The following is a 26,690-nucleotide window of genomic DNA, read 5'->3' as shown; positions in this document are numbered from 1 at the left end:
TTATGATTGGTGATGATGATGGGATCATAATTCATATGATGAGTTGAATGAATCATTTGCAATGATTATTGGCAGTTGATCATATGATGGATTAATTTAGAAGATCAAATCAATCTACACTACAAGAATTTGTATCTTTAACGACAACCTAATTACGACGGGTCAAAAATCGCGTCGCAAAAGCCTTTTGTGACGGGGCAAACAACCAAACAATGACCGTCGCAAATGTCTTTTACGACGGGTTTACGACGAATTTACGACGAGATTTCTATTAACGACGGCTCCTTTTATGACGGATTCGCGACAGGAAATCCCGTCGTTAATCAACGATTATTGGCCTTTCGCGACGGGATTTCTCGTCGTTAATAGTACAATTTCTTGTAGTGTCTAATCTCGATTTTTTCATTCATTCCTCTCTTGATTACCCAAAGCCAAATCGACCATGCATGCTAATTAAGATATAATGGGGTTAATTATTAACATCAGGTGTATATCTTGAATTCTTACGTACTAATACACCACCCTATCATTAGCTTACCATTTTTTATACTTTCGAAATCACATGCTAAATAAAGCAACTCCCCACAACCCTATTCAAGTCTTAATCAAATTACTATTATGTACTCGTACGGAATAGTTAGTTTTTAACTCGTGTGATGCACACTCTATTCATTTCAGGTAAATTACTAACTTTGGTGAGTTCTCTTCACCTGGAAAAAAAATAGGTTTCAGGTTAAATAAGTTCAGATAAGTTGCAATCAGGTTCTAGCTATCAGGTCTTATAAGTTGACTATCTCCAGTTTACTCTCTTACAATTATGCTTGACCAAGTTCTATAAGTTCCAATCAGGCTTGATCAGGTCCTATCAGATCTTACAATCAGGCTTGATCAAGTCCCATAAGTTCCAATCAGGTTTGAACATATCATCTAAATTTAATAGGTTCAGATAAGTTTAGATTTCATCAGGTGAAGATTGATAACGCATTCTTACTTGTCTTATAAGGTTCGTACTCGTTGTATTTGTAACTTTTAATTATGGTAATGGTGTGTTCTACACTTCTACTCACCTAAACTATTTGAACTTTTTGGATCTCATTGGAACTTGTGATTAAACATAATAGACATGCTCAAACTTGTTAAGTGCATGTAAGAGAGAAAACCTGGGAGAGAAAACCTATTAGACTTTTTTAAAAACTTATCTGAACTTATTTAACCTAAACTTATTCTTTTAAAGGGAAGAGAATACAACAACGGAATTGAGTACATAACATGAAACGAGAAAGTAACTACTAGCTAGTACAATCAACACTTTGATAATAAATTAAATAAACATTCAAAACTTCAAAAATTAAAGAAGAATTAATTAAGCTATAAACAAAGCCAATACTTTTTCTTGTTTTTGCAATTAACAAAGCCACATCTTAATTATTGCCTTAAGTGTGACCTGTGTGTAGTAGAAGGATGCGTGATCCGAGTATTTTATTCTCCAAGACACACACACACTCCCTCCCCTATTAAAGCAACTTAATTTGCGCATAATCACTGCACAAACACAAAACACAAAAACACTAATCTCCTTTCTCTCTCCTCTCTCTCTCTAGCTTACTACTAAGCTAACTTCTCACGTACGACATATACCTACTACGTAGTACGAAGTATATATATAGTAAAGTGTTACAGAATACGTTATCCCGTAATGGAATATCTGGGCATGAATACTGCTACCAACGTGGCAAAGACTCCTTCACCGAGGAGTAAACGAAAACACAACCAACAACAACAACAACAACAAGATCAATCACCCCCGAGTACTATTAGATACTTGGGGGTGAGGCGACGTCCGTGGGGCCGCTATGCGGCCGAAATAAGGGACCCCACCACAAAAGAGCGCCATTGGCTTGGCACCTTTGATACCGCGGAGGAAGCTGCCCTTGCTTATGATCGGGCTGCCCGGTCCATGAGAGGCCCATCTCGGGCCCGAACCAACTTTGTTTACTCGGACTCCCCGACGGGGTCCTCGGTCACTTCCATCCTCTCCCCGGACGACCAGTCTCATCTTAACCAAATCTTTTTCAATAATGGGCCTTCCTCGGCCCAAAACCAGCCCAATACTATAGATCAAAATATTTGGGCTTGTTGGAATGCTAACTACCCTCAGCCCAATAATAATAACAACAATAATTATCAACCTCCTGTTGTTAATAATGAAGTTACCAAAGAAGTTGAACTTCCCCCATTGCCCCCGGATATTACTTCAAGTTACAACATGGGGTTTGGTATGGGTATGGGCATGGGTATGGAAATGGATTTGGGTATGGGTATGAATATGGGTCAATGGGTTGGAAACGACCCGGATTTTTTTGGCTTTTCGGGTCAGATTGAGTCGGTTGGGTTCGATGACATTATCGGTAATTCCGAACCAAACATGAGTGGCACGACGAGTAGTGGGACCATCACAAATGATAATAGTAACCAGTATAATTCAATCATGCAACATAGCCCGCTTTTTAGCAAGATGCCGGTTGTTTCCGACCCGATATTTGACGGGTTTGACTTGGGTTCCTCTTCTTCTTACTTTTATTAAACCTTTTTTTTTCAAAAAGACTTTCTCTTTTATATTGTACACTCATCAACGGCAAGCAGACAAGTGGTGTAGACGGGATTCGATCTCATATCTTATTGGCCGATATCAACCCACAAAATTTACGAACTAAGCTAGTTGACATCCACATGAACACGCATCACTTATTTTTCCGTTCTTCGATCTTCTTCTTTGCATTGTTTATGGTTACATATTACAATAAGCAATTGTACGGTGTGCTTTGCTTCATCAAATCTAGCTTCATGTTATTCTTGCATGTAATTTATTGTTTTAAACTTTTTATCATTAATTTATCTCGATATTGTTGTAAGAACTAAGAAGTAACTTGGAAATTTATAGATTTAATATAATTTATTAATTAAGGACGTTGGATTTTTAATACTTTATGCTAGCTAATTCTATATGTATTTAATTATAGGCAAATTTGTTAAAAAGGACCTTTTATAACCCAAATTTTGCGAGAAAGGACCTTATATAATTTTTTTTGTGAAATAACACCTTAATGTAAATATTTTTGCGAGAAAGGACCTTATATAATTTATTTTTTGTGAAATCACACGTTAATGTAATTTTTTTTTGCGAAAGACAACCAAAAGTAAATTTCCGGCATTGACTGAGCTTTTCCGGCCATTGACTTGCACGTGAGAAGCACGTGTGGCATTATTTTGCTTATCACACCCAATTTTCCTCCAAAATTCTAAGCTTTAAAACCTAAAGTTGAAAAAAAAAAACCGAAATAAAATCAAGTTTGAAAATTCAAGAGTCGGGAAAATCATTGTCTTTAGCTAACGTAAGCCACACGTGCTGCTCACGTGCAAGTTAATGGCCGGAAAAGCTCAGTCAATGCTAGAAACTTTCCTTAGGTCCTTTCTCGCAAAAAAAATTACTTTAAGGTGTGTTTTCACAAAAAAAATTATATAAGGTCCTTTCTTGCAAAATTTGAGTTATAAAAAGTCCTTTTTGGCAAATTTGCCTTAATTATAATAATAAGAAAATCTTAGTTTTTGAATGTTTTGATTGAATAATGTGAGTGGAGAAAATACACGTGCATGGTGAATGCATGACGTAAGTATGATAGCATTGTCACCAAAGCTTGGCATGGATTCATGCACACGTACATCTAAGCTAGGTTGAAAAGGGGTCAAAATCCTCTATACAAATAATTTGTGAATCACATGTAACACTTCTTATTTGTTGACATTTGTAATTAGTCAACAAATTTTATTTTAATTTTTAAAATAACTAACATTTTTTCAATTAATAGGAAAAATCGAAAAAGTGACACTTACGTAATACATGAATTATGGAACAGCAGATTCAGACTCGTCTAAACGTCTAATTTTTAGCTAATATGTACATAAAATGTCAAAATGAAGAGAACAAAAGCTATAAAATATGGAAAATTAGAACAAAGAAATGTTGTATGATGTTTTGCAACAAATGATGGGATATGCGAAAATGGCGTCAAGTCATGGAAACACAATATAACTTAATTAGCTCAATTAGCTAAACTATTCTTGGTGTTTAAAATTATAGCCTTAATTAAACCACATGGATACTCATTTTCCAATCATAAAATATTATATATATTTTTTAAATTCCATGCAATTTTGATTAGTATAAATCTATTTTTTAAGGGGAGTATAAATCTAATTAAACATCTTTGATTAATTGTTAAAACTTTTTTTTGAAACACATATCAAAGAGATAACAAATTATGGCTCATAGGGCATCGGTGAGTTTTTCTTTTAATTTTGTTTAACCAATATTCCTTCAATTACGTAGCCATCGATGAAAATATTTAAATTATTAAGCCTAATTTCTTGTTAATCGATCAATCACTTATAACACTACAAGAAATTGTACTATTAACGACGGAAAATCCCGTCGCGAAAGGCCAATAATCGTTGATTAGCGACGGGATTTCCTGTCGTGAACCCGTCATAAAAGGGGGCCGGCGTTAATAGAAAATCTCGTCGTAAATCCGTCGTAAAAGACATTTGCGACGGTTATTCCCGTCATTGTTTGGTTGTTAACCCCGTCACAAAAGGTTTTTACGACGGGATTTTTGACCCGTCGTAATTAGGTTGTCGTTAAAGATACAAATTCTCGTAGTCATAATACTCTTGTGTTGATTAATCTTAGTTAGACATGCAAAACAGTTTCAAACGCACTTAGTTTTTACTCTTCTCACTTTGCTCCTATATAAGTTGTTTTTCAGTTTTGTTTATTTCTTGTATGTTAAGATGTTTTAAAAAAAACTTTTGATTTAATTATGAAAATTGGGTTGATTAATTTTATAATTAATTTGAAAAATGATTCTTATGCTTTTTTTTGTTTTTTTTTCTTTCCCGGAATTTGTAGCACCTTTCTCCCTTCTTTTGGGGAGTCAAAATGATAAAAGATAATTAAATGATTGTTAATAATTTTGTACACTTTTGTATTTGTATTTTGTAGGGTTATTTGATGAGATCAATGATGAAACAACAAAAGACCAGATCATTCTCTACAACCACGGCTCCCACACCCAAACCCAAGTGGTAACACTTTTATTCCATTTCTTGATTACTTCGTATATATTGTGTCATCTAGTTGCGGATCTTGAACAGTTTGTTTAAGAAGCTAATAGAAAAATTAGACAATATAGTACAAATTTAACACGATAATGCTCAAACGTTTCTAAAAGTTGCTAACATTTTGAAATCTGCTTTCAAAGTAGAAAAACTTTGACCATAAATTCTAATTATTGATCGAAATCATCAAAACATTATCACGTGATATCTTGTTAAATTTCTCTCGATATTTATTTTCAATATATCAACTTTTTTATATACTCCCTCCGTCCCAGATTAGTTGTTACACTTTCCTTTTTCATCCGTCCCAGATTAGTTGTTACACTTCTAAATTAGGAATGACCCCACAATTATTATATTGTATCTCTCTTCCCATTAATTTTTTTTTGTCCCCACACCTTCTCTCATTCAATTAAAAAAATACCCTACTAACTTCTATCACATCTACTTTTTCAATAAAATAACAATTGATAACCACACTACTACTTATCGCATTAAACTGTGTGCCCAAGAAAGTGTAACAACTATTCTGGGACGGAGGGAGTATATGTTATTTTTCTCATATACAAAATTGGATATAATAATACTCATGATCCTTCCGTCCCAAAATGTTCTTTACGTTGGTATTTTGCATGCGATTTAAAGACTAATTAATGTGCATTGAGGTTTCTCTTTTTTTTTTATTTAAACAAGAAATTACGTTAATTTGTAACGTTTTCCTTTTATAAAAATCCTGACCTTGGGAAAATGGAAAAGATTTAATGTTCCAATATAAAAGTGTGAGAGAGATATACCCCCAACCAATTTAACTGGTTAAAATAATCCCTGACACAAATTTTAATAGAATATTAAAGCACTAATTATGTGATAATATAAAAGGAAATGTAAAGAATATTATGGGACATCCGGAATGGAATACGTAAAGGACATCTTGGGACGAGGGGAGTAGTTAATTAAAGATTGCATTGGCATCAGGTCCATGAAAATAGTAACTATTTTTTTAAAAAAAAAACTTTAAGAAACGGAGACAATACTTATCTACCAATGAGGAAGTACAAATACATATCAGATATGTATGGGGATCGCGGAAATACATATCAGAACAAAAGACAAAATAGGAAAAAGGACAAAAAAACAATTAAATGGTACTTTTCTAAACACAAATGGTATTTTTTTTTTTACAGAATGGTACTTTTTTTACATGAATGATACTTCCTTTTTTGTCTTTTAGCTATTTGTCTTTTACTCCCTCCGTCCCATAATATAGTGCCTGTTTTCCTAAAATGGTGTCCCTAAATGATGTGCCTATTTCTATTTTAAACCATTAATTTTTACTTTGAAAATTGTATTTTTTGACTTTTATTCAACCCATGTGCTTGATTTTTGTCTTTTTTAAGGCCTATTTATTATGTACACACCTTTAATCTCTAATTTCTCTCTCCATAAAAGCCAACTAACATGTACTTTATCTTGAAAGAAAAAATAATTATTGTTTTTATTATCAATGTTATACTTTACCTTAATAACCGTGATTTTGGTCAAACGGTCACTATATTATGGGACGGAGGGAGTATTTGATTTGTGTGTTTCCACACATATCAGATATGCGAAAAAACGAACCTACAATGAGGAAGTACAAATCTATATCAGAAGTACAAATACATATCTACCAATATACTATGAATTGATCTATGTGTATAAAGATAACATGAATTATAAATTAAAATGCAGGATGAAAGCAGATTTGGCACCCATATACATAGTGATGGGATTTGTGATGTTAGCAGGGGGCATAGCCTCTCACACAGGATACCAACAATTAGTACACAACCCTAATGTTTACTTGAACAAGAAGAAAAGAGAAATGATCAATGAAGTTGAAAATCCAATGCAAGCTGTTAATCATGGTGGTAGACTTGTGGACAATTCTTTCTTGAGGAAGGTTGCTCATATCCAAGGGAAAGGCCAAGAAACTATTCCGAACCCTATTAACGGCAATATCTACACCAGGTACGTATGAATCTGTAGTAAAGAAGGATGTGGGTCGGGCCGAGTCGGGTCGGGCTATGTGCTTAACCCGTGTGTCTTGGGCCCGATTGACTCCAAGTCCACTTGTTACGTGTTGGGTCGGGTTGAAAATTTTGAAAAAAGCGTCCAAGTATGTAATCCCCCGTAATTTTATATATTTTGTTTATATATTTTAACGTATATTAATACATTTAAATATAATTTACGGATTTCAGAAATGAATGTGTAATTAAAATATAATTATTTTATTTCATTTTGAATAATTTTAATGATTTATGAAATCAAAATGTATTTTTGAATTTTACGTTAAAACGAATTCGAATTTCGAAATCACGTTCGATTGAAATTAGCAAGCAACCCTAACCATTTCGGATTCAATAACCTAAACCCTACTCCTAGCCCAATTGGGTAAAAGCCCAAACCAATAAAAATACTCCCTCCCCTTTTCTAATGCACGTGAACCCAAAGAAACACAAAAAAAAAAAAAAAACCTCCTCTTGCTCCTTCACTGTTCACGTAACAAGCACCAAACCCTCAACACCCTCCTCCTTGCTGCCGCTGCTCACGCCGCCGGACCCACCAGCACGTCACCGGCATCCCGTCGCCACTGGTAACGCCCACCTTCTCTCTTGTCGTTCTCTTTCTCTTGTTCGTTTTCTTGATCTCCTCCTCAACCGGTTCTTGTTCTCGCACAGCACCACCACCACGCTGAGCGCTCGTGGTTCGGCAATAACCGCCGTCCTCGTCGTCCACCCTTGCACGGTAGATTCCTCCTCCTTATTTCCGTTCTCCCGTCGTGTTTTCCTTTCTTTCGTTTCCTTTTCATGGCTCTCAAACCATGCCTTGATTGTTTTGCCAGCAACACCACCTCGCCGCACCGCCGCGTGCCGCCCAGCCTTCCTCGCCGCACCGCCGCGTGCCGCCCAGCCTTCCTCGTCGCCGGCAGTTCTCCCCCTTCCCTTATTCGGTTAAACCCTTAAACCCTAGACTAATTGAATGTCTTAATTATATATATTTTTAGCTTAAATTATGATTCTTGAATTTAGATTATAAGTCTCATGGTTTAATTTGCAAATTTCAGATTTTTACACGTGCGTAATTGAATTATTAATTTTCAGATTCGTATATTATAATTTAAACAATATTATTTTATTTTCAGATTATATAAATGCATTGAAATATTAGTTTTTTGATTGATTAAAGTATGAAATTCAAGGTTTTTATGATTGTAAATCATGGTAGGTCGAGTATGGATTATTAAATTTGTTGTTTCAATGTACTAGGGACGTAGATTGACCATGGTGAAGCTTTTAAATGAATCTATAGTGCGGAAAATTTAAAGTACGATGTTTGCAAAAGTTTTCAACGAATTTCAATAACTAATTCAACAATTATGATTCTAGGAAATCAAATGTTTAAGTTTTGATATTGGGGAAAGTTCTAAATATGCTTAGGATGCAATTAGAATGCTTTATTATGGTTGTCAATGATCAGAAATTGATTGAGATTATTTATTGGTTGTTTTAGGCGGAGAATTCTCTTTAGGCGACTTTTGAAAGTGTTAAAGTGGCCTATCAGTTTGTTTACACAAGGTACGTACATACCTGTGTGCTTGGAATGTGTGCTAATTGTTGAAACCATGTGTATTATTGATGAACCTGGTTATGTTAATGTTGTTGATGAACTTAGTCGGGTTGAAACTGCATGTTTGATACTGTTGGATGAACATATTAAACCTTTATTGCATTTTGAGGATTTTAACATGTTAGTATGGAAGATTGATGCAAACATGTTTGATTGGGAACGCTAGATTGTTTAGTATATAATTCAGATCAATTAATTGTTGTTCCCTTTTTAGCTTTTCACTACTTTATGAGGGCGGAGGACCTCATTTAGTAAGTTGAAACCTTATACCCATATTCAGGGGTTAATTAGTATTAAAGAAAAGATTGGAGTTAATTGGAATGAGTCTTGTTAGATGCCTTTGTGATCACTTACTCAATTCCAAGATAAAAACAGTTATAAATAAATGTGAGTTGCATGCCTTATGTGATTGTTGAGTCATAACAGGGTGTCAATTTGTAAATCATGTAAAGTGAAACTGAGTAGCAATAGCTTTAGACTGTGCACGTCTAAAGTGACGGACAAACAGGAGTTGGGGTTCATGGTGGTAGCCCATGGCCTTTCATTCGGACCGGATTGATCACCGCGTCCTATTTTCAGTCAAACGTTCCTCGATATCGCAGGTCACTGAGGTTACGGAGTCGCGCCCGTACCTCGCCTAGCTAGAAAACTCGGTCCATTGCCTATTTAAATTAAAATAATGTTATTGTTATAAAAAGTCTAGTCCAGTCTAGCTTAGTCTAGTTAGGTATGGTCGTTAGATTATCATGCTTTGTTTGCCCTTAATTATGTTTAATAGTATCATGTTAGGATTTTTATTGCTTTAGTATGTAGTACTCAGCTTTGCTGATTACGTGCTTGTTTGTGTGTGTTGATCATGGCTATGCCTTATTGATCCTGTGATGACCCATTTCTGGTGAGCAGTCTCTAAGGATCAATAAGCATTGCCCATCTACAGGTTTGAAGATGATGCATCATTGGGATCGGGATTAGAGAGCTTGTAGTTCTATTTGTTTAATTAAGTGATTCAATTTGTTAACTTGAATTTGAAACTTGTCGTACTATTCGTATTTCCTTATTTCAGTTAATTGTTTTGGACCTAATATGTAATAGATTAATTATGAACCCAAAAGTTAGTTTTATGTTTTCCGCTGCAAAATTCTGAATAAGCCGTACGTTTTTACACGGGCGATAATACTTTGATAATTCCCTACAGTTATATTTAAAAAGAGGTTATTTTAGAAAATGGGAATTGTCGGGGTGTTACAAAGTGGTATTTTTGAGCTAAAGGTTTTACTGACATTTCGTGTCTACCTTTTATATCTTAGGCGCCTAACCAACTAATTAGTTATGTAAAAGTAATTTCACACTAGTGAATAAATTTAAAGTTATTAGCTAGAAATGTTTGAATTTATTTTAATATTGACTCTTGAATCGTGCTTTGAAATACGTTTTTATGCGAATAAATGTATTTCGATTCTTTTGAAATTTAAATTAATATTTCAAAAAAAAAAAAAAAAAAAAAAAAAAAAAAAAAAAAAAAAAAAAAAAAAAAAAAAATTTTACTGCTGCTGCTGCTACAGTACCGTAAAAAAAAAAAAAAAAAAAAAAAAAAAAAAAAAAAAAAAAAAAAAAATTATTTAGTTATTTATCGTTTAATAATTATTCTTTTAATCAATCTAATTCTTATAAATCATTCTTGTTTATCCTTTTATGCTTCAATGTTGCATATACTATGATTATTTTGAGAGTTGGGTAGTATAGGAAAAGGCATATAGAATAGAAGCATTGTGCATGCATTATGTCAACATGATTGTAATTTCTCTACCTGCTAACTGTCGTGTCTTCCCTATGCATTGCGATTGATATATATATTCTTACTTATTGTGTATTGTGGGATCATACGGTAAGTGAGAGTACTAATTACTAACATAGAAACTATGTTTAATTGTTATAGATCACTAATCATGTCTGGCATACAAGGAAATAGAATAGGGAGCAATTCTAACCCTATTGTTCTAAGCGATGATGAAAATGAAATGGATTACGAGTCTGACATTAACAGTTACACCAGCCATGAACTTGTTTTGCGTCGAGTTTTAAGAGCAGGAGAACCTGATAGTGATGATGAAGCCCTTCGTGAATTTGATCGTGCTAGAGGGCAAACTAGAGTCGATATTTATCAAGCTGTTTTGAGACCTGAAAGCGATTCGGAGCCTGAGTTTGAGCATGAATTTGGGTTTGAGTTCGAACAAGAATTTGAGTTTGAATTCGAACATGAATTGGAGGTTGAACCTGAGTTTGAGTTTGAGCCCGAACATGAACCTGAACCTGAGCCTGAGCCTGAGGAAGCTAATCATCAACTTCAAGGTCTACGAAGATCCTCTAGGCCAAGAAAAGAAGCTTATTATTTTGATATGGATGACGATGATGAACTTAAATATGAGTTATTCACCCTAGAAGGTTATAGCGAATCAAAGGACAAGTCTGATGACGTTTCCCTTTAGCTTTGCTTACATATTTAGTTGTGTGTGAGAAAAATGTTGGACAATCCGCCCAACCATAGTTTATGTTATATCGTAGAACCTTTTTACGTCATTTTGAGAACAGGTGTGTGTTAATATTTAGGATTGTTATTGACATTCTTCTGAGGAATAAAAGCTAGATTATTGACTATCTAAAAGATCAGAGTTTTACGGGCACGCAAATGGAATGTTTTCTTCTTTTATTCTAACTTATTATTCGTGATGATTGAAGTTATTCCTTGTCTCTCAGTTGAATGTTTTGCATGATTGTTCATTTCGTGTGCATTTTGAATGTTAATGTGATATTGCATTGCTAGAGGATAATGTAAGTAAAGTTTCGAACTTGAACTAGAGCATATTAATTTCAGGTCGCGCTCTAGGATGGCCAATAATAGTGACCTAGCTGCTGCTATTCGCCTCTTGGCGGAAAAACTAACCCAGGAAAGAACTGAGCGTCCCGATTCTGCAGGGGACATGTTTGAAAGGCTTGCGAAAGTTAAGCCACCATACTTTAAGGGGCAGGCAGACCCCACCTTCCTTGAAAACTGGATCAGGGAATTTGAGAAACTATTTGGGGCGGTAAACTGTCCTGAGCATATGAAAGTAGGCCAAGCTGTCCTCTACCTGAAAGATGAGGCCGACCTTTGGTGGAGGGAAAATGGCACTAGACTAAGCGCTGCTGAGGGATTCAATTGGGATTCTTTTATTGTTGCCTTGAGGGGGAAGTTCTATCCTCCTTTTATGAGGAAGCAGAAAGCCCAGGAATTTATCAACCTTAGGATGGGGAATATGACCATCGCTGAATACTACAGTAAGTTTATAGCTTTGTCGAGGTTTGCACCTGAGGTGGTAGCTACTGAGGAACTAAAGGCTCAGAGGTTTGAACAGGGGTTAACCGATGAAATCCAACTGGGATTAGGCGGGGAAACCTTTACGTCCTTAGACATTGTGTATGGGAGAGCTGCCCATATTTATGGCCTGCAGACCAGGAGGGACAAAAAGAACATTGTTGTTGGGGATAAAAGGAAAGAGTTTAATGCTGGGGGAAGTCAGGGGAACTTCAAAAGGAATAGAAATGGAAATGGGGATGGTAATGGTAATGGCAACTTTCAGGGAAGGAATAACCAGGGGAATAACTACACCAACAAAAACCAGCCTAACAGAGTGCATCACTGTAAGATGTGCAACAACAATCACCCTGGGAAGGACTGTAAGGGGGAATTGGTGACTTGCAACTACTGTCGTAAGAAGGGGCATAGAGAGTATGAGTGCTTTACAAAGCAGAAGAGAGAGCAGAATGGTAGTGGGAGTAGTAACCAAGGGAAACCAGGGTTTAACCATTCGGGGAACCAAGGTTCGAAGCCTGCTGGGGCACCAAACAACCAGGGAAACCAAAACAAACCTGCCAATGGAAACAACAATAACATCAAGGCTCCCGGAAAGCTGTTCGTAATGAGTAGAAATGAAGCTGAACGTTCTGCAGACGTAGTTTCGGGTACTTTCTCTATCAACTCCTTACCTGTTAAAACATTGTTTGATTCAGGGGCAACATATTCTTTTATTTCGACCTCTATTGTTAAAAATTTGAAGTTAGTAGATTTTGAGGCAATTGATTCACCTGTTAGTATGCCTAATGGTGCAACAATAAGGTGTACGAAATTATTTAAGAACTTGCCTTTGAAAATAAAAGATTGCACTTTTCCATCTAATTTGATAGAATTTAGTTTGGGGGACCTAGATGTGATTCTGGGGATGGATTGGCTAAGCTTATACAAGGCCAGGATAGACTGCGAGATTCAGAAAGTAAGCCTAAAGAACCCTACTGGGAAATCAATATCATATAGACGTTTTGGGAAGTCTGGGAACTTTGGGGTGATCTCCGCATTACAAGTGAGGAAACTGGTCAATAAAGGGTGTGAACTATTTTTCTGTAGTGTCCAAGATGTGAGTAAGAAAGTTGGGGTAGAGATAGGGGATGTCCCAATCGTAAGAGAATTTGTAGATGTATTTCCGGATGAGATTCCGGGTATGCCACCGGCTAGAACCCTTGAATTTACCATAGAATTAAATCCCGGAACTGCACCTATATCCAAAGCACCTTATAGGATGGCACCCCCAGAAATGAGTGAGTTAAAAATACAATTGCAGGACTTGTTCGACAAGGGGTACATTAGGCCTAGTGCATCACCGTGGGGAGCTCCAGTATTGTTTGTCAAAAAGAAAGATGGGAGTATGCGGCTATGTATTGATTATAGGGAGTTGAACAACGTAACAATCAAAAACAAATATCCTTTGCCTAGGATAGATGACCTGTTTGACCAGTTGAACGGGGCAAGTGTATTCTCAAAGATTGATTTGCGTTCGGGATATCACCAATTGAGGGTAGCTGAAAAAGACATTCCTAAGACTGCATTTAGGACTCGTTATGGCCATTATGAGTTTACAGTAATGCCTTTTGGGTTAACCAATGCACCCGCCATCTTTATGGACCTGATGAATAGGATTTTCCATGAGTTCCTAGATAAGTTTGTGGTGGTATTCATTGATGATATTCTGATCTATTCGAGGAATGAAAAGGAACATGACGAACATTTGAGGGTTATCTTGGAGACGCTTAGGAAGAACCAGTTGTATGCAAAGTTCTCTAAGTGCGAGTTCCGTCTGGAAAAGGTAGCATTTTTGGGGCATTATGTGTCAAAGGAAGGAGTCTCTGTGGATCCTGCCAAGATTCAAGCTGTGAGTGAGTGGCCTACCCCGAAGAATGTGTCTGATATTCGGAGTTTCTTAGGTCTAGCTGGGTATTATAGGAGATTTGTGAGAGATTTCTCAAAGATAGCAAGACCCATAACCAACTTGATGAAGAAAGAATCAAAATTTGAGTGGAGCGAAAAATGTGAGGAAGCCTTCCAAATTCTCAAAGAGCGTTTAACCTCAGCACCTGTTTTAACCTTGCCTGATGGGAATGAAGGGTTTGAGGTGTATAGTGATGCGTCGAAGAATGGGTTGGGGTGTGTATTACAGCAAAATGGGAAGGTGATTGCGTATGCGTCGCGTCAATTAAAACCATATGAGGCTAATTACCCTACCCACGATCTAGAGCTAGCTGCGATTGTTTTCGCTTTGAAAATTTGGAGACATTACCTCTATGGGGCAACATGTAAGATCTTCACAGACCACAAAAGCCTAAGATACATTTTCACCCAGAAAGATCTCAACATGAGACAAAGAAGATGGTTAGAGTTGATCAAAGACTATGATTTGAACATCCAGTACCATGAGGGGAAAGCAAACGTAGTTGCCGATGCATTGAGTAGAAAATCTAGCCATAGTATGAATGTCTTGGTAGTGCCTGAAGAGTTGTGTCGAGACATGCAGAGACTTAGCCTGGAAATAGTAAACCCTGGGGAAACCAAAGCAAAACTGAGCGCATTATCATTGGGGTTGTCTATATTCGAGGAGATTAGAGAAAGTCAAGCCGGGGATGAGTGCCTAGAGAGAATCAAAGAAAAGATGGGTCAAGGGAAAGAAGTAGATTTCAAGATTCATGAGGATGGTAGTTTGAGGTTCAAAGGGAGATGGTGTGTACCACAGAAGTGTGAAGAACTCAAGAGACGTCTTATGGATGAGGGGCATAATACTCCATATTCTGTGCACCCTGGGGGTGACAAATTGTACAAAGACCTGAAACAAATCTATTGGTGGCCTAATATGAAACGGGAAGTTGCTGAGTTTGTGTCTAGATGCCTAACCTGTCAGAAAGTCAAAATAGACCACAAAAGACCCATGGGGAAAGTTCAACCTTTAGAAGTGCCTGGATGGAAGTGGGATTCCATTTCTATGGATTTTGTTACTGCCTTGCCTAGATCAAAGAACGGAAATGATACCATTTGGGTGATTGTGGATCGTCTAACAAAATCAGCCGTGTTTATTCCGATTAAAGAGACTTGGAAAAAGAAACAGCTTGCAAGGACATACATTAAGCATGTAGTGAGGTTGCATGGGGTCCCAACCGATATTATCTCAGACCGTGATTCAAGATTCCTCTCGAAATTTTGGCAAAAGGTCCAGTTGAACCTTGGGACAACTTTGAAAATGAGCACTGCTTTCCACCCTGCAACCGATGGTCAGACTGAGAGAACAAACCAGACTATGGAAGATATGTTGAGGGCTTGTGCGATTGACTTTAAGGGTAGTTGGGAAGACCATCTAGACTTGATCGAATTCTCATACAACAATAGCTACCATGCAAGCATTAAGATGGCACCTTTTGAGGCACTATATGGGAGAAAATGTAGAAGTCCCACCTGCTGGAATGATTTCAGTGAAAATATAATCTTGGGAACGGAATTCATTGAGGAGACTGTCAAGAATGTAAAAATGATTCAGGCTAGAATTCAAGCTGCCCAGGATAGGCAAAAGAGTTATGCTGATCTGAAAAGAAGAGATGATGAATTTGCAGTAGGTGATAAAGTGTTCTTGAAAGTATCACCAACCAAGGGTGTGATGAGATTCGGGAAAAAGGGGAAGCTAAGTGCCAAGTATGTAGGCCCATATGAGATTCTGCAACGAATAGGGAAAGTAGCTTACAAGTTAGCCTTGCCAATGGAGTTCGAAAAGATGCACGACGTGTTTCACATTTCCCAACTAAAGCGCTATATCCCTGATGAGCGTCATATCTTAGAGCCTGAGAGAATCCAGATCGATAGTAGCCTCACATACGAAGAAAGGCCTGTGAAAATCCTTGATAGAAAAGTGCGTAGTACACGCAATAAGGACGTCAGCATAGTGAAAGTGCTTTGGTCAAACCACGAGTACGAAGAGGCAACGTGGGAAGCCGAAGCTGAAATGAAGATCAAGTATCCAGAGTTATTTCCTGAGGTGAGTTACGAGGGCGTAACTCGTTTTCTTTAAGGGGGGTAGAATGCGATAGAAATTCGCGCTTTTTACCTATTTTTATGGTATTTTTATGCATTTTATGCTTATTTTTAGCCACTTCTACATGTTGATGCAAGTAAATAGATTCTCCGCATAAGAAAATGTGTTCTTGAATATTGCAAGTAACTCTGTGTTGGCAAAAGAGTGAACAAGAGTGGCACAAAGTGCTTCTACAATAAGAATAAGTTGAAAAGTTTGGAAAGATATGTGAATTTTCGTGTCAAGTTTCGGGACGAAACTTCTTTTAAGAGGGGTAGATTGTAATCCCCCGTAATTTTATATATTTTGTTTATATATTTTAACGTATATTAATACATTTAAATATAATTTACGGATTTCAGAAATGAATGTGTAATTAAAATATAATTATTTTATTTCATTTTGAATAATTTTAATGATTTATGAAATCAAAATGTATTTTTGAATTTTACGTTAAAACGAATTCGAATTTCGAAATCACGTTCGATTGAAATTAGCAAGCAACCCTAACCATTTCGGATTCAATAACCTAAACCCTACTCCTAGCCCAATTGGGTAAAAGCCCAAACCAATAAAAATACTCCCTCCCCTTTTCTAATGCACGTGAACCCAAAGAAACACAAAAAAAAAAAAAAAACCTCCTCTTGCTCCTTCACTGTTCACGTAACAAGCACCAAACCCTCAACACCCTCCTCCTTGCTGCCGCTGCTCACGCCGCCGGACCCACCAGCACGTCACCGGCATCCCGTCGCCACTGGTAACGCCCACCTTCTCTCTTGTCGTTCTCTTTCTCTTGTTCGTTTTCTTGATCTCCTCCTCAACCGGTTCTTGTTCTCGCACAGCACCACCACCACGCTGAGCGCTCGTGGTTCGGCAATAACCGCCGTCCTCGTCGTCCACCCTTGCACGGTAGATTCCTCCTCCTTATTTCCGTTCTCCCGTCGTGTTTTCCTTTCTTTCGTTTCCTTTTCATGGCTCTCAAACCATGCCTTGATTGTTTTGCCAGCAACACCACCTCGCCGCACCGCCGCGTGCCGCCCAGCCTTCCTCGCCGCACCGCCGCGTGCCGCCCAGCCTTCCTCGTCGCCGGCAGTTCTCCCCCTTCCCTTATTCGGTTAAACCCTTAAACCCTAGACTAATTGAATGTCTTAATTATATATATTTTTAGCTTAAATTATGATTCTTGAATTTAGATTATAAGTCTCATGGTTTAATTTGCAAATTTCAGATTTTTACACGTGCGTAATTGAATTATTAATTTTCAGATTCGTATATTATAATTTAAACAATATTATTTTATTTTCAGATTATATAAATGCATTGAAATATTAGTTTTTTGATTGATTAAAGTATGAAATTCAAGGTTTTTATGATTGTAAATCATGGTAGGTCGAGTATGGATTATTAAATTTGTTGTTTCAATGTACTAGGGACGTAGATTGACCATGGTGAAGCTTTTAAATGAATCTATAGTGCGGAAAATTTAAAGTACGATGTTTGCAAAAGTTTTCAACGAATTTCAATAACTAATTCAACAATTATGATTCTAGGAAATCAAATGTTTAAGTTTTGATATTGGGGAAAGTTCTAAATATGCTTAGGATGCAATTAGAATGCTTTATTATGGTTGTCAATGATCAGAAATTGATTGAGATTATTTATTGGTTGTTTTAGGCGGAGAATTCTCTTTAGGCGACTTTTGAAAGTGTTAAAGTGGCCTATCAGTTTGTTTACACAAGGTACGTACATACCTGTGTGCTTGGAATGTGTGCTAATTGTTGAAACCATGTGTATTATTGATGAACCTGGTTATGTTAATGTTGTTGATGAACTTAGTCGGGTTGAAACTGCATGTTTGATACTGTTGGATGAACATATTAAACCTTTATTGCATTTTGAGGATTTTAACATGTTAGTATGGAAGATTGATGCAAACATGTTTGATTGGGAACGCTAGATTGTTTAGTATATAATTCAGATCAATTAATTGTTGTTCCCTTTTTAGCTTTTCACTACTTTATGAGGGCGGAGGACCTCATTTAGTAAGTTGAAACCTTATACCCATATTCAGGGGTTAATTAGTATTAAAGAAAAGATTGGAGTTAATTGGAATGAGTCTTGTTAGATGCCTTTGTGATCACTTACTCAATTCCAAGATAAAAACAGTTATAAATAAATGTGAGTTGCATGCCTTATGTGATTGTTGAGTCATAACAGGGTGTCAATTTGTAAATCATGTAAAGTGAAACTGAGTAGCAATAGCTTTAGACTGTGCACGTCTAAAGTGACGGACAAACAGGAGTTGGGGTTCATGGTGGTAGCCCATGGCCTTTCATTCGGACCGGATTGATCACCGCGTCCTATTTTCAGTCAAACGTTCCTCGATATCGCAGGTCACTGAGGTTACGGAGTCGCGCCCGTACCTCGCCTAGCTAGAAAACTCGGTCCATTGCCTATTTAAATTAAAATAATGTTATTGTTATAAAAAGTCTAGTCCAGTCTAGCTTAGTCTAGTTAGGTATGGTCGTTAGATTATCATGCTTTGTTTGCCCTTAATTATGTTTAATAGTATCATGTTAGGATTTTTATTGCTTTAGTATGTAGTACTCAGCTTTGCTGATTACGTGCTTGTTTGTGTGTGTTGATCATGGCTATGCCTTATTGATCCTGTGATGACCCATTTCTGGTGAGCAGTCTCTAAGGATCAATAAGCATTGCCCATCTACAGGTTTGAAGATGATGCATCATTGGGATCGGGATTAGAGAGCTTGTAGTTCTATTTGTTTAATTAAGTGATTCAATTTGTTAACTTGAATTTGAAACTTGTCGTACTATTCGTATTTCCTTATTTCAGTTAATTGTTTTGGACCTAATATGTAATAGATTAATTATGAACCCAAAAGTTAGTTTTATGTTTTCCGCTGCAAAATTCTGAATAAGCCGTACGTTTTTACACGGGCGATAATACTTTGATAATTCCCTACAGTTATATTTAAAAAGAGGTTATTTTAGAAAATGGGAATTGTCGGGGTGTTACAAAGTAGGTACTATAAAAGTTGGGTTCGTGCCAAACCACGTGCCTTGGCCCTGAATGGGCCCATGCCACACCAAGACAAAGGCCAAGAAACCATTCCTAACCCTATTAACGGCAATATCTACACAAAGTGCGTATGACCTGTATTGAAGATGGATGCAGGCCCGGCCCTGGGGGTTGAAATGAGGGGCGGCCGCCCAGGGCCCCCGAGGGCAAGGGGCCCCAAATTATACAATTGGGTTATAAGTCAAATAAATGATAAACGCAGTTATTAAATATGAAATGTTGGTTGAATCCTTTTAATGCCTTGTAGGCAACATGGGTTTGAAACCCCATAGCCTAATTTATGTGAACATTTTTTTAACGTTTTGATTTTCTATGTATGTGCAAATTTTTAAACATTGTGTCATTAAGAAATATGAAGTATGTAGTAAGTATTATTTATATATTTTATTTTGCATAGCTAATTGTTTTATATATGACATTTTATATTCATATATGTTGTTAAACATGGTTCAAGTATTTAAAGGAGAAATAAATATACTCGAAACTCCATATATAATATGGACATACGGTGGATATTTTAAGACCTTGCACCATATATAAGGGGCCCCCTTTATCGTGATTCGCCCTGAGCCCCTAAAATGTCGGGACTGGCCCTGGATGGATGTGGGTCGGGTTGGGTTGGGTTGTGCTTTGGGCCAATCCCATGTTTCTTGGGCCTAACATGGGTTTGATTCAACCAAGCGTACTTGATACATGTTGGCCGGGTTGGGTCGGGTCAAAAGTTTTGAAAAAAGCGAAACAAATATGTACAATTAAAGATGGATGTGGGTCGGATTGACCTTCATGTTGAATCTGTGTGTTATTGGGCCTAAATGGCCCAAGCCACACCAAGCCCACTTGGTACATGCCTAGTTGGGCCATACCAAATTTTTGAAAAAGCTAGTTGTCCATGCATGGCCCAAGCCTACATGCCTCGTGCCAGGTCGGGCTTTCGTGCTAAGCCAATTTCACACAATTTAATGTGTCTTGTCGTGTTGTGCTTTTTCCACACAAAAACGCCCGAACCCATCCCACGACATTGTGCTCGTGTTGGTCCGCGCTTTTTTTCGTGTTGGGACGTGTCGTAGCTCGGACCAGACCGGCCCACGTCCATATTTACATACTATCTACTACCATTTTATTAGGCATCATGCACGTATGTTCATAGCCTCATATATATGTAACTATTTATTTATCAATTTACGGTCTAATATATTTGTGTAGGTCAAGGCATGCAGAAACGTTGGAATCGGTCAAGTTCTGAGCTTATTGGATGCTACAAGTTCTTGATCATATATTGAATTATTGATCAACCATAAATATATTAGAAACATCATTCTACTTGTAAATATCATCAAAGGAAAGAAAAGAAACCATACAAGTATACAGTACATGGTTTCTTTCTTTTCTTTCGTAATTTTTGTTCGTTGCTTAACAATATACGTAGTACTTAAAAATATACGTAGTACGACGTATAGGCAAATGATTCTTCCAAGGATAATTTACATATTTACAAGGAAATCGCCTTTAGAAGAAGTAAAATTATTCTTTGGAAGGTCACCTCCCTAATGTACAATGTTTGTTAGTTTCATCATAATAAATCCATAAATTGTGTTACGTTTAAATAGGGTGTCAAATCTGGTCATTGGTTGATTACGGATTGGGTATAATCGGTTCGAGTATAATCAGATAATGTAGTTGTACGAGGTTATTGTGCTTATACGGATTGAATGTGTGAATTTTTTTTTCCGAGTCACTTCGATTTTTGTCGAAAATCGGTTGGATCTGGTCAGCTTTTGATGACCTTATGTTTAATGTCTTGGGAAGTTAGGAGGTGATCGAATTATGAAGTTTATGGGCTTGTTACCTTAAAATATCCAATAATAAATGATGGGTTTTTAAGGGAAGCCCGCATGCTTGGCCCATGAGCAATTACTTCTCCTTGAGCAACTTTTTTCTTCTATACGAACTTCCATTTAGGCTTCGTTATATGCGACTTATTTTCTCTACGTTTATCTTATCTGAATTTATTTTATCTTAATTGAAAAAACTTATTTTATCTGAAAAATAATATACAATAACTCAATAACAACATAATACGAAGTATGACCTTATTAGAAAGTACGTTGGTGATGGTGAGAATGGAGTATAAGATCAACTTTTACTTTCTCAGATATGCTCTGTTCGACTTATTTTGTACTCAACGTATGAAATATTATTTAAGCTTCTATGACCTTTTACGTACCGTCTAATTTAAACTTATTTTCTCTGAACTAATTATATAACTTATGTTTGACGCATATTTGTTGAGTGAAACTTGTCGAACTTTTCTAAACTTACCTCATCTAAGTAAAGACAAATTCCAATATCAAAATGAAGGTAAAAAAAATGATAATCCGTACTATGAATAGGTTAAAAAAAACTACTCCGTAAAAAAAAAAATGAAAGTAATGAAATTTGGACCACAAAGTAAACAATAAAAGTCGTCGGCAAGAAACAGGAAACAAGTTGAATACATAAACGTGTAAAAAGTACTGGTTGTTGTTTGTTAAACTCCAAAAACATAAATTTTGTTTGGTTGGAGGATTTACTAATCTTTTAAATACTTACACCAGATCCAACTCCCTTTCTCTTGGTAGATTATCTAAATCAACCAAACATGTCCTTATTCTACTTTCAAATCTATTTTGTCTTCTAGTACGATTCGAAAGATCGCGTACTCGAGACTTGTTTCGTACTCGTACTGTGATAACGATCTAGAGTTAGGTGTACCCAAGGGCACGTATCGGGTGATTAAACAAAATTTACGAATTGTTCGGTAAAGTTTACAATTTTGTTAAGAGCCAAGCCTTTTTTTTTGCAAAGCGCGACTTCGAACTGACAATCCCCGGCCCGATAACCTGTCTCGAAACCGACCTGGAGTTACTGAGGAAAATCCAAACCCGACCTAAACCGAATGACCCAAATTCAACCTGATTGACCCATTTTTGTCATGTTTCGTAATAATATCAAGTTTTACACTATTTATGATACTTTTTTGGGACAACCTGAAACGAAACCCGAACCCAACCTGGCCTAAGCAACAACCCAACATGAGTTCCCGATTTGATAGCTCTACTTACTAAGAAGGCGTAGGAAGGCCTTTCGTGTGCTACGGTGTCCAACGGGCTAATAATGTGGGCCTAAGCAACAACCCAACACGAGTTCCCGATTTGATAGCTCTACTTACTAAGACGGAGTAGGAGGGCCTTTCGTGGGCTACGGTGTCCAACGGGCTAATAATGTGGGCCTAAGCAACAACCCAACACGAGTTCCCGATTTGATAGCTGTACTTACTAAGAAGGCATATGAGGCCCTTTCGTGGGCTACGGTGTCCAACGGGCTAATAATGTGGGCCTAAGCAACAACCCAACACGAGTTCTCGATTTGATAGCTCTACTTACTAAGAAGGTGTAGGAGGCCTTTCGTGGGCTACGGAGCCCAACGGGCTAATAATGTGGGCCTAAGCAACAACCAAACACGAGTTCACGATTTGATAGCTCTACTTACTAAGAAGGCATACGAGGCCCTTTCGTGGGCTACGGTGTCCAACGGGCTAATAATGTGGGCCTAAGCAACAACCCAACACGAGTTCCCGATTTGATAGCTCTACTTACTAAGAAGGCATACGAGGCCCTTTCGTGAGCTACGGAGCCCAACGGGCTAATACTGTGGGCCTAAGCAACAAAGAAACTAGTGTCCTACACAGAAGGGCATTATCAATCACAAAAGGAACATTATCATCCCTTTGTTGCCCTAGTTGCATGTTAAATCAAAGAACATTATCATAAAGATTAAAGAACACTACCATACTTTGATTCCAAGATTTGCATCACAAGTGCAAGCAACATCTTAATCAAAGCGTAAACGTCGTTATACTCCATAATAATATATGCTGGTCCCTAAATCACAGTTCACAAACAAGCTAATTGTGGTCCAAATTTTATCCTAATTTTCTGACAGTTCAATTCTCACTGAAAGGTATAGCTTGAGCCTTACAAAGAGGCAACAACGTATCATACTAATGTCGTTAGCTACAGAAAACATTCAGACCAAACCAGACCAAACCAGATTATACCAGAATGTCATGTAACCATCAAATGAGAAAATGATGCACGTAAACAACTCGAAAACAAAAACATCAACTTGTAGGGAGATGATAATGATACATGGAACCAAACTTGAAAACAAAAACATGAACATGAACATGAATATGTTGGGAGATGATTCAAGATTTTCCAGAGGTTTATGAAACCAGAAATTTCAGGAAAAACAGAACTCGGTCTATAAAGCCAGGCAGTAGCATAGGTGCATTCGCGCATACTCGGTATCGTGATATCAATAAGGCTCAAAATGTAGCAAAAAAATGATTGGAATACTAAAAAACCAGCTAATGAACATGTCAATTGTCATAGTCATTGTGAAAGATTACAAGAAGTATAAAAAAAATGAAAGAGGTTACTAATAATATAAAAGAAGCCAAAATGTTAGGGCAAATGACCAAAAGAATGCAAAAACCTGAAAAAAAGGTTTCGGTTTCAGGCATGCCTTACCGGATAACTCTCGAGCCCAAGTAGAATTCTATCCTTCGACAAAACCGGGCTCAGACTCGCTCAACTAATGATCCGCCCCGCTAGTGACCCGCACCAACCCAACCCGCTTGTTATGCCACTAGCACTCAACCCCGACCTCAGCTGCTCGACGAGGCTTGTTTTTCCTGCGGCTCCCTATATGCCGGAAACCGGTAGGCTTGTTTGAAAGATCTGAAACTAAAGTAGCTCCAACAACATTGTTGTTGTTGTTGTTATCTTCTTTCACTGAACTGGACTTCTCCTTTGATGGGGAGCTTCTTTTCCTCTTCTTACCGTTGTCTATGGCGGTTGTTGTTGTGTTCTCACTATCTTCCTCTTCTATTTTGAGTAACTCTTCTTCGTCGATCTCGTTGTCCTTCAACGGCTTTTGAGGTCTTCCTCTTCTTTTTTGAGCAGGAATCTTCTCCTCTTCGCCACTTCCTGGATCATCGTGGCTTGTAACGGTTAGCTTCTTCCCTTTCCCTCTTCCTCTTCCCATAACTCCTCAAACTCCTCACACAAATGATGCAGATTCAAGCAATGAATTGATATATCTGTCAAACATGAATAAGCTAAATTCAATCCCAATTAATCAATTAAATAAAGCTCGAATATCTAGAACGCTTCACAGTTCAACTCAAAATACACACATCATTGAAATCATACAAGAACAAGAACAACCAAGCCTTAGGTGCGTTCTATTCACCCGATTTTCACATATTTTTTATGAACTTATCTTATCTGAACTTATTAGAACTTATCAAAAGTTGCTTTAGTTATAAATTGTACTTGGTCAACACAAATTATTTTTTTTGAACTTATCTTATCTGAACTAATCTAAACTTAACGGAACTCATTTTTCCTAAAATGAGTGGAAATAAGGTGAACACAATAGAACACTTAGTCCTAAATGATTCAGGGTCGGCTAACATGAACCATCGTAAAGAACGGTATGCGGAACGAAATCATACAATAACAATAACAACAACAACCAAGCCCTGGTCACAAATGATTTGGGGTCGGCTAACACGAACAGTGATAAGGAACCGTACGGAAAGTGAAGTAAAAGAGTACATATCACTGAAATCATAGTTGATGCAAATTAAATAAATCCCAGCTCAAAAACAAAATTAGTCACAAATTTTACATGATTTTAGACTTGAATCCTGAAATCAAACTCACAGTACTCTGAATTAACACATCAAAAATCCTACATGCATATATAATTAAACTGGTATTCAAAGATAATATAATCTAACATCCATCAGAATCTCATTTTTATTTGATTCAATCTTGAAATCTGAATAGCACATGATTATGATGTACCAAGAACATACCATTAAATTTCAACAGAATATTAAGCTTAAAATCAATTAAACAAGGCAAAAGATTAGTGATTATCAGTTGAAAAACCCTCAGAAATCTTGAATAATAAATCGTCAAATCAAGTAGATAAAGAACAGTATCTTGCAAAATAAGCCACACAAATTCCAAGAAAAACAAAAATTACAAACTATTAGCAGAATTAATTCAATAGATCCATAATTTGCAGAGTAGTCAACAGATGTAATTAAGTTCAATCAGAAGAACTCAAAAAATCATTAATTAATGAAAAATAAAAACAATTAAACAGAGGAAGAAGAAGGAGAGACTAACCATGAACTGGGTAGTAGAACAATCTCTGCACATATTCTTCACAAACCCATGAATTTAAATCATCAATTAGTGCAAAAAAGAAAACCCCAGTTCAAAATCAACCCAAAGATTGAACCTTTTTGAAGTATTTGTGATTCTAGAAGTGTAATCTTGGAAACCCAGATCAGAAAAGTTGGAATAAAAAAGAAAGAAGTATGAAATATGAATGAATCTTGGGAGAAGATTATTAGTGTGAGATTCGAGGAGAATAAGAAGGAACAAAGATGGATTTTAGATGATGCAAGAAATGAGGAGCCCCAAAAAGAGAGAGAGAGATGAGGAGGAGAGAGAAAGTGATGAAGAATGAGAGAGAGAAAGAGTGAAGGAGGGAAGGAGGAGGGGATATCTTGGTGTTGCTGGTTTGTGTAGAAAATGTGGACTGTAATATTTACCACTTTGGTGATTTGTGATTTGAGATTTGAGATTTGTGATTTGTGATTTGAGTAACAAAATGTGTAAATGTGTAAATGTGTAAATGTGTAATGTTATTAAGGTCACTTTGACTAGGTGTGATGAGAGTAAGAAAATGTGTAAATGTGAAATGAAATTAAGGTCACTTTGACTAGGAATTAAGGGTAGGACTTTGGAGTTGGGACTCTTGGAGGGAAGCTAGAAAGGATGAGGGGGGTTAAAGTTCAATGAATGAGTACATTTTGAACTTTTGGACAATGAAGAATTGGATAATTGGACTAGTGGGTTTCATTTTTGGGCGGTGAAAGTAAGGGTAAAGATGGTCGTGGGTCGGGTAACTCGGGCCGGGTCGGGATTCTGGTTGAGTCTTCGGGCCGTGGGCCTAACCGGGCCGGGCCCACGCCAGACCCGCATTGTATCGTGTTGTGCCGTGTCGGGCTGAAAAGTTCAAATCAGGGCCCAGGCCCACGGGCTTTTGTGTCGGGTTAGGTTGGCCCGTCGTGCATAAGGCTAATTTTACTAAATTTAGCGTGCTTTGTCGTGTCGATTCGAGTCGTGTCGTGCCGGGTCGAGTCGTGTCGTGCCTTGTCGTGCTTTTCTAAAAAATTAAGGCCCACGGCCCACGACTTC

At 37.2% G+C, this 26,690-nt stretch overlaps 3 protein-coding genes and 2 long non-coding RNA genes across 5 annotated transcripts; 4 read left to right on the top strand and 1 right to left on the bottom strand.

Annotated features, from left to right (window-relative positions):
- Nucleotides 1–1,560: 1,560 nt before the first annotated feature.
- Nucleotides 1,561–2,961, top strand: LOC110800904 (ethylene-responsive transcription factor LEP-like). Its single transcript, XM_022006231.2, has one exon. It carries the CDS (start codon nucleotides 1,697–1,699, stop codon nucleotides 2,582–2,584), a length of 888 nt encoding a protein of 295 aa, XP_021861923.2. The 5' UTR covers nucleotides 1,561–1,696; the 3' UTR covers nucleotides 2,585–2,961.
- Nucleotides 2,962–4,181: 1,220 nt separating this feature from the next.
- LOC130472531 (uncharacterized) lies at nucleotides 4,182–20,969 on the top strand. The gene is made up of 4 exons (XM_056843837.1): nucleotides 4,182–4,337; nucleotides 5,060–5,142; nucleotides 6,907–7,185; nucleotides 20,569–20,969. The coding sequence occupies exons 1-4, from the start codon at nucleotides 4,320–4,322 to the stop codon at nucleotides 20,606–20,608; spliced, it is 420 nt and encodes a 139-aa protein (XP_056699815.1). The 5' UTR covers nucleotides 4,182–4,319; the 3' UTR covers nucleotides 20,609–20,969.
- LOC130472532 (uncharacterized) lies at nucleotides 7,535–10,360 on the top strand. The gene is made up of 5 exons (XR_008933057.1): nucleotides 7,535–7,813; nucleotides 7,899–7,965; nucleotides 8,063–8,170; nucleotides 8,731–8,795; nucleotides 9,751–10,360. It is a non-coding gene; the product is annotated as an uncharacterized lncRNA (long non-coding RNA).
- Nucleotides 16,740–19,295, top strand: LOC130472533 (uncharacterized). Its single transcript, XR_008933058.1, has 5 exons — nucleotides 16,740–17,022; nucleotides 17,108–17,174; nucleotides 17,272–17,379; nucleotides 17,940–18,004; nucleotides 18,960–19,295. It is a non-coding gene; the product is annotated as an uncharacterized lncRNA (long non-coding RNA).
- Nucleotides 20,970–23,739: 2,770 nt separating the features above from the next.
- On the bottom strand, nucleotides 23,740–26,071 carry LOC110802305 (uncharacterized). Its single transcript, XM_056843838.1, has 2 exons — nucleotides 25,611–26,071; nucleotides 23,740–24,508 (listed from the first exon to the last, which is right to left on the bottom strand). The coding sequence occupies exon 2, from the start codon at nucleotides 24,451–24,453 to the stop codon at nucleotides 24,055–24,057; it is 399 nt and encodes a 132-aa protein (XP_056699816.1). The 5' UTR covers nucleotides 24,454–24,508; nucleotides 25,611–26,071; the 3' UTR covers nucleotides 23,740–24,054.
- Nucleotides 26,072–26,690: the final 619 nt, after the last annotated feature.

This window comes from Spinacia oleracea, chromosome 4 (assembly GCF_020520425.1).
Source record: "Spinacia oleracea cultivar Varoflay chromosome 4, BTI_SOV_V1, whole genome shotgun sequence".
NCBI lineage: Eukaryota > Viridiplantae > Streptophyta > Magnoliopsida > Caryophyllales > Amaranthaceae > Spinacia > Spinacia oleracea.
This window is presented reverse-complemented; position numbering and strand designations above follow the sequence as displayed.

What these genes read in the sequence shown, in the direction of transcription:
- LOC110800904 (XM_022006231.2), top strand. Translation starts at nt 1,697, where the DNA reads ATGGAATATCTGGGCATGAATACTGCTACCAACGTGGCAAAGACTCCT.
- LOC130472531 (XM_056843837.1), top strand. An exon ending in CCCACACCCAAACCCAAGTG is followed by an intron (nt 5,143 to 6,906) that starts GTAACACTTTTA and finishes ATTAAAATGCAG; the next exon opens with GATGAAAGCAGATTTGGCAC. An exon ending in AACGGCAATATCTACACCAG is followed by an intron (nt 7,186 to 20,568) that starts GTACGTATGAAT and finishes ATATTTGTGTAG; the next exon opens with GTCAAGGCATGCAGAAACGT.
- LOC110802305 (XM_056843838.1), bottom strand. Translation starts at nt 24,453, where the DNA reads ATGGGAAGAGGAAGAGGGAAAGGGAAGAAGCTAACCGTTACAAGCCAC.